The sequence below is a fragment of the Meleagris gallopavo genome, chromosome 1 (genome assembly GCF_905368555.1).
Source record: "Meleagris gallopavo chromosome 1, MGAL_WU_HG_1.1, whole genome shotgun sequence".
In the NCBI taxonomy this organism is placed as follows: domain Eukaryota; kingdom Metazoa; phylum Chordata; class Aves; order Galliformes; family Phasianidae; genus Meleagris; species Meleagris gallopavo.
Window position 1 is genome coordinate 35886444 of NC_139404.1, and position 12678 is coordinate 35899121.

Here is a 12678-nt window from a genome sequence, read left to right on the forward strand (position 1 = left end):
ACTAGTTTAACAGCAGTAAAATATGTGTCCAGTAACTAATGCAAGAGACAAGCCTTCAGGATTTTTCTGGTAAGCTTCCTGTTTCCCCACGTGATGTTCTGCATATATATGAGCCCATAGCTGGTGCAAGAGGAAGGTACAGCTGTCCTTTTCTTTCTTGAAGAATTTTTCATGGCAGTCACACTGCACTTGTACTAATAGATTAAAAACATAAAAAGAAAAAAACCTAGAATGTTCAGGCAGAGGGACAGATGCATGCAACATGCATATAAGCAGTGCACTATTGAGATCTCTTATTACTCAAAAGAAAGATAAAATATCCAGATCTCCTTTTGGAGTGAAATTCACAGCATGGCTATGCTAAGAAAAAAAGTGAAAAATTAAATTTTACTTTACATGAGTTTTCTTCTTTTTTTTTTCTTGTCTTTTCAGGTCCCTTCAAACCATGTGATCATCTGTTTGGTAGCTGGCTTATCAGAATTGGAGTATGGACCATTGTCGGTTTGACCTTCGTTTGCAATGCACTGGTGACAGCTACAGTTTTCAGATCGCTGTTGTATATGTCCTCCATAAAGCTTTTGATTGGTCTAATAGGTATTGTAAATGCCTTGATGGGTCTTTCCAGTGGAGTACTGGCTAGTGTGGATGCATCGACTTTTGGTAGCTTTGCTCAGTACGGAGCACAGTGGGAAAGTGGAATTGGTTGCCAAATGACTGGTCTTCTCTCCATTTTTGCTTCAGAAGCTTCCATTTTCCTCCTTACCCTAGCTGCGCTTGAGCGTGCATTCTCTATAAAGCATGCTACAAAGTTTGAAACAAAATCCTCTATTGCTAGTGTAAAAATTGCCATTTTCTTTTGCTTTATGTTGGCACTAGTCATTGCAGTGATACCTCTCCTCACTGGGAGTGAGTATGGGGTTTCTCCACTTTGTTTGCCATTACCATTTGGAGAACCCACTGCTATGGGCTACATGGTAGCACTAGTATTGCTGAACTCACTTTGCTTCCTGGTAATGACTATTGCTTATACAAAGCTCTACTGCAGTTTAGAAAAGGGAGAACTAGACAATATTTGGGATTGCTCTATGGTCAAACATATAGCCTTGCTGCTTTTTACTAATTGCATTCTTTATTGTCCTGTGGCCTTCTTATCTTTTTCCTCCTTACTAAATCTTACCTTTATCAGCCCAGAAGTGATAAAGTCCATACTGCTGGTGATTGTCCCACTGCCTGCATGTCTAAACCCACTCCTTTATATATTGTTCAATCCACACTTCAAGGAGGACTTGGGAAGTTTGCGAAAGCAAACTTTGTTATGGAGGAGGTCAAAACATGCTAGTCTGATCTCTGTGAATTCAGAAGACATAGAAAAACAATCTTGTGACTCGACACAAGCACTGGTAACCTTCACAAGTGCTAGCATATCATATGACATGCCTACCAGCAATTCACTCATGCCATCGTCTTATCAAATGACAGAAAGCTGCAATATTTCATCTGTAGCATTTGTTCCATGTCGCTAGTTTCAGTGGCAGTGCAGAAAATATGTATGTTTACAATTTTTTTTAACCCAAAAGTAAGTATGGGTGTGTGTTTTCAAGCTAGAGATTGCCTCTGAATTACTGTTACATGCATCACAAAACAGATGATGACAAAACTTGCAGCAGGCTGAAAATCCAGTAGTTTAGCCTTCTCAGTCAGTTTCAGAACTGCTGGAATGAAGAGAAAATCTGAAAGCTGCAGCAGTTTCTGCAGTTGTATTGGCGGTTCCCTTTCAAAGTAGCGCTACTCAGAAAAGGCAGTTGGTCAAGAGCAAAAATGCTGTGCTGAATTGGTAAGGTTTTTCTTCAACACATCTTGGGTTTTTTGTTATTTTTTCCTGTTTAATATAATTTGGTCTTAATAATAGATATTCAGTGCCAAGTCTGTTTTTATAAACATCTGCATATGGCCCTCATTCAGCAAGCTGTCTAAGTGGGAGAGTAGTCCTGTTGGAAAACCTAAAGGTTTCTGCAGAATATACTTCAATTAAGCTCCATGTTCAACAGATAAAGTTCATTTAATAGTTTACCTGCTGATGGGTTTGGTTTTTCAGAAGTTGTCTGACATGACAAAGTATTTTAATTGCCAGAAAAATCTACAGAACTATTATATATTATAAAAGCAGTTAATCAAAATCCTACCAAGCACTTAAAATGGAATCATAAACGGCAAGCCATTGCTACGTGAATATTTTTTTCCAAAGGTTCTGCACAATCTGGTCATGAATTACCAGCATGCCAGTAGAACTACTAATGATAAAACTGACAGATGAGAGACTCACAGAATTTGAGGGTGAGAAATACTACATGGAGGGTCATGAATACAGGCAGACAGGTGTATTGAGTACAAGTAAATGACATGAAAGGCACTCACACAGAAACACTGATATAAGGTCATTTGTCTAGGAATGAAACCGATAGTCCTGCTCCAGGCATTTCTAGAAAGCCTCTCAAGATCATTAGTTGAAGATGTGGAGGTCACTGTGTCTTTTTGGCTAATGATAGATATGGGAATACAAGGAATGAAGGTTTTATGATCTGTGTTCTTAGCAGTGGTGCAAGCACTACGGGAATATTTCAGACAGTTTTTGTACTCATATGCTGTAAAGAACACTGGGGAAATAAAACATTTCAATGTCATAAAAATATATTTAAAAAAAAAAAAAAAGCTTAAAAAAAAAGCAGCTTGACCACAGTTTGTAAGTAGCTACTTCTGGAAAACAGAAATTTGAGAGAAAGGACTAAGTCAGGAGGAGAAGAATCTGGTAAGGTCCCAAGGAGTTGATGCTAGGTATGTATACACAGCATAAAAATAAAGGTGTGAATTGCTGACACTAATGGTCACTGCCAAGTAGAACAATTTGCCATGGCTTGGAATGAAAACTCACCAAGTAACTTCAAATTGGATACATTGCCAAAAAAGGTTTTGGAGCAGCTATTGGAATTCAGGGATGCCTGATGGCATTAGTTTAGGAGCTGGTTAGATTAGATTAACATAGAGTACCTCTCTTGATTGTAATCTGTTAATACTTTGCTGAATCATCATGTGTACATTTACACATCGTGCAACTAGGTGAGAAGACTTCAGACCTTTTCCAAATGTAGAGAGCTCACTTCCTTTGCCCAGAAGACAAGCAGTCTTTGACCTTGGCCAAGCCGTCAGAGGACCTTCCAATCATCTTTTCTTAGAGCTGGCATATTTTTGCTCAAGTGAGCTGATCATTTATGACACGGAAATGCACAGATTTGTTAAAAATAGCTCCCTGAGGAGTAACCTTTAATAGCCCAGTAATCACTGCGCAGTTAATGGCCACTCAACTTCTAGGTGAATTAGACTAATTTTTGAACATTACCACAGTTAGGCTAGCCCAGTAATTAAGATAATCAGTTACAGATGGTCACTGTTGTTCATCTGTTACTGTATATGCAACTTTCTGGGACTCACAGGATGGATTTTCACAGTGAAGACTATTGCCAACAATGGATATGCTTTGGCTTTCTTGTCTACTCACACTGGCATATTTGCAGATTTGCAGTTACAGATGGCATCAGTTGACTTTGGCCGACATGTTCATCCTTCAGGGAAAAAAAATGAACCAATGCTGAAATTATGTATGATAAGGTCAGCTGAGTACTTATCTGAATCCTTTATCTCTTGTGGGTTTTGAAGCAGTGCAGCATACAGCTGGGGAATGATGCCTGAAACCACTTTGAATTAAACAGAGGATCAGTCAAGCATTGCACAATGCCTATTATCGTGTTTACTTAGCTTTAATTTAACTGGGGTCTGTCTGTGCTGCACTGCTTAATGTCAGTGAAATTCCTTTCAGCTCGCTATATTTAAGAAGTTTGTAAAGTGATTTGAGAATCAAAGTAATGTTATAATTCTAAAGACTAGTTAAAGAAAGCTTCTTTTATCAAAACTTTTTTAGCTTGCAGAACGTCCTAAAGGCTCCGTGTCTTATTTTTATAAGCATGTTTGAAATATTTTGATCAAATATTTTAAACTTGAAATTGTTAAAATTCATTTAATAGATTTTAAAGTAAAATTTGTAAATATAGAACTGTATTTATTATTACAGTGAAATGCAACTCCACTATAGGACGTGAGATTAAGCCCTGTACAGTTTCGTATTGATATTTGCTATATTTTCTGCTCAAATATATTACTAAATTCATTATCTGTAAATAATATAATGTAAATGTGTAGTGATTGTAAATAGATGATGTGCTTTCTTTTCTACCGGTGTTCCAAACATATGTCAGTTGTAATAAAATGTGACTACACAGTAAAGAGCATTTAATCAGGGCTTAACACCTCACAACTGTGTGCATCTTCAATTAATCCTTCCCAAGTTATTCTAATATTTACACAAACATCTCCAGATGTCCAGAATTCTTGGCCAAATATAACTTGCAGGTTGTGTGCTCTCATTATGTGCCCTGGGGAGCAAAAAATATTGAAGAACAGTGTTTCATTTCAGCACGAACTGAATCTTCTACAAAAAAAAAACAGGTTCTGCTCCCTGCTGTCCGTACCTCAGTGACAACCACACACGGCTGCCATCTCAGCTCAGACCGTGTGACACAGGCATGCACCAAGTCACACAATGAAGGGTTGCCTGGCAGACTTCTGACCTCTGTGGACCACACGGGACATGAGGGGCTGCTGCACTGGCTGCTGATGTATGCAGGACAGAAAATTCTCCTATATACATCTTCATTTTCTTTCTAATGCTGTTTGTGGCAGGCAGAGCTGGTAATTCATCTGGCAAAGCTCATCCGATACACAGCAGAGGGGCGGTAGCAGCATCACATACAGGAAGCACAGGGTGAAGATGTTCAGGGTAAGAGGATGGTGAGCACAGAATGTGGGACTTAGCCAGAGTTACACGGCTCAGCTGCACCAGGGGTGGCAGCTCTGCTAGAGTGAAGGCAGAGTGCAGCTGAAGGCTCAAGTCATCCTTTAGGTATCAAGAAAAGGTGGTGGCAGATGCATTCTTGTTGGAAGGGACTATAGTCAGAACAGTGCTACGTGCTTATTTTTTCAGAGATTGTGAGTGTGGGTCCTTTCTGGGAAGAACCTGAAAGAGATAATGCACCAATGATGTACAAACACTGGGAAAGCAAACAACCATTCAGACAGGAATTCAGTCCACATGGGAAGTAAAAAACTACAAAGACAAAAAATAAAATTAAAACTATTTCAGTTGCAGGTAGATTTTAGAACGGAGTGCACAGGTTCTCAGAATAAATAAGAAAGTCAGAGTTTATGGGGTCATCCAGACAGAAAGGCCAGTGAAAAATAAGCAATTCTGATGGATGAGTTTGGGGACACTCGTGTTAAGATGGGGCAGAACCAGCAGTGAGTGGTGATGAGAGGGCATTAATTACCCACAGGAGGAAAAATCAGTCACATGGCAGAGCACAAGAGAGTGCACAACTCAGGGAGCAAAGTGGGCTTTAAGTTACAAGAGGCAAACAGGAGCAGAATTTGATGGAATGTTAACAATAGTAGAGTTTTGTGATGGATGAAGAGCTCAGAATTAATATAAAAGATGAGAACAGTGTGATGGCTGAGGAGACAGTGAAGAGTTTTTCACATGCACTTATGTGCTCCAGGCAGTATCAGAGCTGGGGACCGTGTGGGAGAAGAAAGGTGTGCTATTTGAGGAAGGAAACACTGCATCATGATCACACTCTCTCCTCTGAGAGACAGAAACCATGGAGGAAGAATGGGATGGTTTGATGAAACTTTTGGTGGACAGTGGAAAAAGAAGTCAGCGTTGTATGTTCTGGAACATGGAAGATGGACCTATTTGACTTATTTGTCAAACAGCGAGCAGTAGGGCCTGTGGTCAGCTTCAGTTTTCTGGTAATCTGTAAGTACACATGAGCACGGGTGACTTCTGCCTTCAAACACTTGTGCCTCAGAAGTGTCACCACCAATAACAGCTGAAGGAGAGCTTACCACAGTCTCAGGTGACGAGTTATTTAGGTAGCAGGTAGAGCATGCCACCTTTTCCCTATGGCACACTGGATCCAGTGCCAAGTGTTACTTAGGAACTCAGAAAGTCCTCAGGGAAGATAAAAATTTGGCCAAAGAAGAACTAGTCAAACACACAAGTAAAAGCCATAAAGAAGATGGGATCATCTGCTATGACAGTGTGCTCCCTCCTCCCCTTCTTTCTCCCAACTTCCTTCTTTGGCTTGGTCTTCCACATGAGACCTTGCAGAGAAAGACAATGAGCAACACTACTGGTAACACTCTCATTAAGATGAATGACCACAAATCTGTCTCAAACTGAAACAGTTGATACCTGGTTCAACAGCCAAAGGCCCATTGAGAATGCTCGTAAAAACTACCTATGATTAAGTCAATTGTTTTACACCATGAACAGCAAACAGCCCAAGAGCCCCTTCAGCTCTCCTGCATGGCAGTGAGCTGGATGACAGGATCTACCCTCGAGCAGGAGCACCTCTCATGGTCATGCCTGCACAGAGATCCCTTACATCTTGACATCAAGGCACCATGCCAATAAAGATTCTCAGCAAGTGACTGACTGTTTAAGCTTTGTTAGCTTTGCTAAGATTGTTGTGCACATAGATAGATTGTGCACATATGGTCCCTTATACACAAACCATTGACCAACTTTTGGATTAGGAGCAGATCCAACCACAACTGGGCTCCTTACCTCTGCAGCTCAAGAAGTTTAGGAAGCAAGGGGGTCCATTCTGAACTTCGTGACTCAAGAGGAGGGGCTCCTCTATGTGTGTGTGTTTAACTCCCCTCTACGTAGTAAATAGACAAGTGTATCCAGCCATCTCAAATCTTGCTAAGTTGCTGTTAAATCACTACATCATATTATATCAATACATATATTCCTGCTTCTCTTTTATGAGTGAAGTACATAGTGTAGATGCTTCCACTTGCAGCACCTACAAAAAAAGCAGAAATGGGTAAAGGCCACGCTTAACTTTTAGTGGAGGAGAAGCCCGGATAACAGCTTTTGGTAACCTTGTAGTTGTTCTTAGTCTCAAATTTAGGCCCACTCTTTGTGCAGTCCTTGCTGCTTCTGCTCCAGGCTCACATTTTGGCCCACTGACCTGCATATAGAAGCCAGCAAGTCAAACTGTCTCCTATTTGTAGCCTCTGTAATAGGAATTCCAGTATTGGGCACCAGTTATTTCCTCTGGCTGTTGAATGAAACACTGCCACAACAATAATCTCATTATCAGGCATTTCTCTCTCATCAGTTTAGGTCACTGTATGAAAGTTAAAGACTTGCTGAAAACCTCATTAGTCAACCACATAAGGAAAATCTTAAATTGTTTTGTAGCAAAATTAGCGTGCATCCTCCAGGAAAGCACTGGAAGTCACAAAAGCAGAGATAAAGGAGTAGGAACATGAATACAGGAAGGCTAACAATGGCAGATCTGAACTAGGATCACAGAAGCAACAACGTTGTTTGGAAATCTTTTGCAGACCTGTGGGGCATAATAATTGCACAAAGGCTCAGGTGCTGCACGAGAACACAGCCCTCAGTCTCCAGAAGAGCTGCGCCCTTCTACCAGCAAAGTATTGGAACAGTATCTCCACCAACCCCAATAATCAACCCGTGTTCTCTTTCAGTAGTGTGCCAATAATAATTCTGCAAGGGATGAACTTATCACTCTCCAACAATGTTACTGTTAAAAGAAATGGGATGCTATTGTGTATTATCGAAGCTAAGCTCAGGAAATTGATTCAACACATATCTGTCTTTGCTAGAACAGAATCCTAGCTCTAAGAGACTTGAATTTTTAGAGAAGAATGCAGATTTACTCATGCTAATAAATAAGTAAAGAAGGAGTTCCATCTCTTCGTACCTAACACAAACATGCTGGAAAGGAAAGCCAGTATCAGCATTAAGAACATCTTGTTAACATAATGAGAATTACAGATTTCTGCTCCAGTGAGTCTAGAGACAAAGGAAACATGAGTATATTCCTTCCATAAAACAATTTGTTGTGGCATTGATAAAATTATCTAAGGATCCAATCTCAGCTATAGTTAAAAACAAACATTAGGAATATTCCTCTTGAGAGCTGGCCCATAGCCAGGAATTCTAAAAAACTCAGTCACAGACAAAGAGTCCACTCAGAATCCCCATTCAATCTTTTCACAGGTGGCAACATTTTCCACTTGTCAAGCAAAAAAGAAATGCCTTCACTAGCAAAGGGAAAAAAAACTGTCCATCTGTGGGACTAAAGACTTCCACTAAGTATTATGCAGGCACATATCAGGGGTCTTCAACTGGCTTTGAAAGTCTCAGGACTGCAAAACTAATACTTGAAGGAAGTTACAAACATCTCCTTTTTCATCTGGAGTCATTCTTGATATGTAATCATTGTTTTGACAGGTGTCTACAGTTATTAATTTTGTTCCATGCATAATGAGGACTCAGTCTCTCTATCTATAGATTTCACTGCAGTTATCATCAGCATTTCCAATTAACAAATTTTTTCCTTGAGGAAGAAGCTCTCCCAGTCTTCTCCTGTAGGAAGAAACACAGCCTATTGTGAAATCCTCCCAGGTCTCTTTTTCTCGTTAGCTATGAATGTGAAATCCAGAAGGTTTCATGTACTCAAGGAACGAATTCTGGGATCTGAAATTGATCTGAAGTCTGCAGTGGTAACAAGTGCCTCAGCTCTTCCTTTCCTGAACACAGTCATTGGTCAGCAAACAAGAGGAGCCAAAATTACTACTCCAGGGAGTACACCAGAGAGATTGATCAGGGGATATCTAAACTGTGGCAAACCAACTGGAAGAGCCAGCCATCAGCATCTTAATTCCTCAAGTGAGAAGATAATTACTTGATTTGATTAAATGAATCATACAGTCATAGAATCATTAAGCTTGGAAAAGACCTCTAAGATCATCTAGTCCCACCATCAGCCCAGCATCACCATTCCCACTAATCATGTCCCTCAGTGCCTTCTCTTTGCTGACAGAGGTGGAAGACCTACACAGAAGGCACAAACTCCCTGCCCTCGACCAGCCTCCTTCCCCTCGCCTCAGAGCTCTCCCAGGTCCTTGCTGTCCTCGTGGGCTGTGAGCAGAGAGCCCAACATTTCTCTGGCCTTGCAGCTGTGACCACAGCTGGCTCCATTCCAAGGACGCGTCCTGCTAACAGCACCAGCCCTGAGACACTGAGAGGGAGCTCTTTGTGTCTGAGGGACAGCGACATTCTCGCTGGGGTGATATAAGGCAATAACATGCATGAGGTGGAAGCACACCTAGGAACACCTGCAGCAGAGCTGAAGCGTACTCCGTATCAAAAAGACAAAGAGGCAGTATGCTCTGCTAGAGGAAAACACCATTTCACTGTAATAATTGGCCAGGAGGTGAAGTCAGAATAGACTGGAAATACTGTAATGTCACCAAGGGTCAGAAAGTTCATGGGATTACCTTAGGAAAGTGGAGACTGCAAGTCAGGGAAGTGTTATTTCGGAGAACGCTTCAGAGAACATGCTTTGGCTTTGCAGCCCCACGCTGCAGTTGGGGGCTGTTGTCTGAGCAGTGCATGGTGATGAAACATCCAATCCTCACAGTGCCACCCCTGGGCTGGGTGCAACCTTTCTGCTCCTGAATGAGAAGCTGTGCCACTGGAAGTCACCAGCCCTCCTCGCTCTGGGCTGAAAGTACCACAGGCACTCTGGGGGGACCTCACTGGGGCCTTCCAGTACTTGAAAGGAACTGATGAACAGGAGAGAGACCGACTTTTTACATGTTCTGGCAGTGATAGGACAATGGGGAATGGTCTTAAACTAGAAGAGGGGAGATTTAGGTTAGATTTTAGAAGGAAATTCTTTACTCAGAGTGCAATAAGGCACTGGCACAGGCCGTCCAGAGAAGCTGTGGGTGCCCCATCCCCAGAGTTGCTCAAGGCCAGGTTGGATGGGTCCCTGGGCAGCCTGAGCTGGTCAGTGGCAACTAGCCCACAGGAGGGGAGTGGGAATTGGGCCCCTTCCAACCTAAACCATTCTGTGATTCTGTAAGTAATATTGGCCCCAACTCTAAGAAGGCAAAGACAGAGGTGCTATATATAGGTTGGAAGGTGACATTCGACTCTTGGAAGAAAAAGAAGAAAAGATAACTCTTGCAGAAAATGAAGCAAAAGCAGTTAAAAATCTCATAGTCATAAAGGGCTTCATTCCCAAAAGCAGCAAAGAGAAAGTGAAATGGCAAGAGCAGTTGCATGTGTGCATTCACACCAGGCACAAAAGAGCACTGACAATACTCCACTGGTTTTGCTGGGGAGAGAAAGATCTCTGGCCTTAAACACAGAGAGGTATGTTTATCCACAGGTATTGGCAGGGCATCAGAAAGAATATAAATACTCAATACAGAAATACTTGAAATGAGAAATTCCTTAAAAATGCTTCAGCTTTACCACAACCATCAGTAGAAAACAAACAAAACAATAAATCACTGTGGTTTGTTGGGTTCATCGGGTGTTACGAGCTGTTCAAAACTCAAATATTTTCCTTCTGTTCATTTGAATAGGACTCAGTGTATGGGCTTGTATGGAACTGACACACTTCACAGTGTGTTTATTTTTGTTCAAAAAACATTTAGATGTTGTACTGAGGGACACGGTTTACTGGGGAAATATTGGTGATAGGTGGACGACTGGACTGAATAATCTTTGAGGTCTTTTCCAACCTTGGTGATTCTGTGACTCTATACAGGGTTCAACAAATTACCAGCATTCATAATTTAGATCTGTGTCTGAGTATTCCTTTTCCACCAACAACAGACGACAGGTGCTTTTTTTTGTAAAACATTCTCTCTCCATTCCCCATACTCCTGACATTGAGTTCTACACAACGCTGCTGGTGTAGGTAGGACTTTCCAAGTCTTTAAATCCTTGTTACCTTCTTGGAGGGATTTACAGCTCTAAGAAATCCATTTTGTAAGCCTTAAGTGAACTGTTCACAGTATTGATCGTTCTCTACGTACATTATTAGCTGTGCCAGGAGAGCACTCAGGAGCTTTGGACATGGAACACATCCCTCTGCTCTAAGTGCTGTATAAAGACAGAGGGAAAAATATTGCTGAGAGCTCAGTGCTAAGCTCTCAGCATAAGTCAGCACAAACAGATGGGAAAAATGGGTGAGAAAGCCCACAGGCTCTTCCAGTGTGGAATGCAGAGGCTTTGTGAGAACCTTCTGCACTTTAGTGCTTTTCAGCAAGCTTCTATTTCTGCACCAAATACTCCTTTCTGCACAGTGGAACTTCTCACGTTTGTAGGCAGTGAACATCACAGACTTAAAAGTTGTTGCTTTATGGCAGAGCGAAGAATTTCACATCAAGCCTGGGACCTCATAAATGGATACCCTAGGTCTGATCTTTTTTTTAAAGGTAAATAAGTGATAAACAATAGTGCCATTGTCCAGAAAGTATAATTCTTACACCAAGGGCCTTTCATAATGAGAGCACCATCATAAAAGTGCTTTGATCTATGAAGGATCAAATATCTTTGTTCTCTATTAACATAACTTTCTTTCCCAATGGAACATGGAGAATTCCTGATAATGGCACTCCATTAGGATAATTAGAAAAAGATTGTTCAGCTCTATTTCCCCTCTTAGAGCTCCCTGGCAAATTTCTCTTTCGTGTCATTCAGATTTTCTACCCCAAATATTTCTGTCATAAGGAAAAAATTTAGAACTTTCACATTTATGACTCAGAAGTTTTGGCTGCCAATGTGATATTAACCAGCCATTAAGGGATTCTGAAGAGGGAGCCATGCTGAAAATTAAGCCATCAGCTTTTAAAAACCTAATAATTTCTTTTAATGTGAACAAGCTTGTAGATAACTATGTCATGGATCTTTTAACAAGGTAGCAGGAATGTGCCTGGCCTTATTCACAAGGGAGTCACGAGAGAGTGTTCCGGGAAAGGTTGGCCCCAAGGGACTGGAGGGTGTAGCATGACCAGAAGCAGGACTGTATGGCAGATGACAGACAGAGGAAGACACTTGTTAAGAGAGTGTTCCCAGACATCCCAGCAGAAACCCCAACGTCTTGCTCTGTCTTGCAGTGCAGTGACATTGTCTCTCCCATTAGGGATACAGACCTGAGGCCAGAGACAGACGAGGCCAGCTGAAGAAACCTTGTTTGGCCCCACAACCTGTGCCACTATGCCTACACACACTGTTGCGAAACATCTACCATTCACCTTCCCAGGTTCTGGTTCAGTGAGTTGCCCCTCATCCAGAAACTGCAGAAGGGAAGTTTGAGGAGACTGCCTATGTAGATTTGGGGAATTCTGGCAGAGGGGAACTCCCAGACTCTTCTGCTTTGGTGATGAAGGAGACAGGAACAGGATAGCAATGTGATCCTCATAGGCTTCGGTGGTTTTCCATCTGAAATACAGCATCCTTGATTAGCAAGATGGATGCCACTCACGGTAAAGCACTCCAACCTGCAGAAAGGAAGTAATCAGTGAAGAGATCAAGTGATAACGCTGATCAAAGGGCACTAACATCATTGGAGAAAAGCATCTCATCAGTCGCTCTGGGCAAAATGATGGCAGGAAAGCCAAGGGCACAGAAAACAGAGCCCTATCACACAAGTCTGAGAAAAAGGG

The 12678-nt window shown here is 41.6% G+C and overlaps 1 protein-coding gene across 1 annotated transcript in view; it reads left to right on the plus strand.

Moving 5' to 3' along the window:
- The window catches only part of LGR5 (leucine rich repeat containing G protein-coupled receptor 5), an 87648-nt gene extending 83282 nt beyond the window's left edge, over positions 1 to 4366 (plus strand). Inside the window, exon 18 of the mRNA XM_085221325.1 lies at positions 433 to 4366. Coding sequence (XP_085077451.1) covers positions 433 to 1523 — 1091 coding nt within the window. The 3' untranslated portion in view covers positions 1524 to 4366. The remainder of the gene's footprint in view (positions 1 to 432) is intronic.
- The last annotated feature ends 8312 nt before the right edge of the window (positions 4367 to 12678 follow it).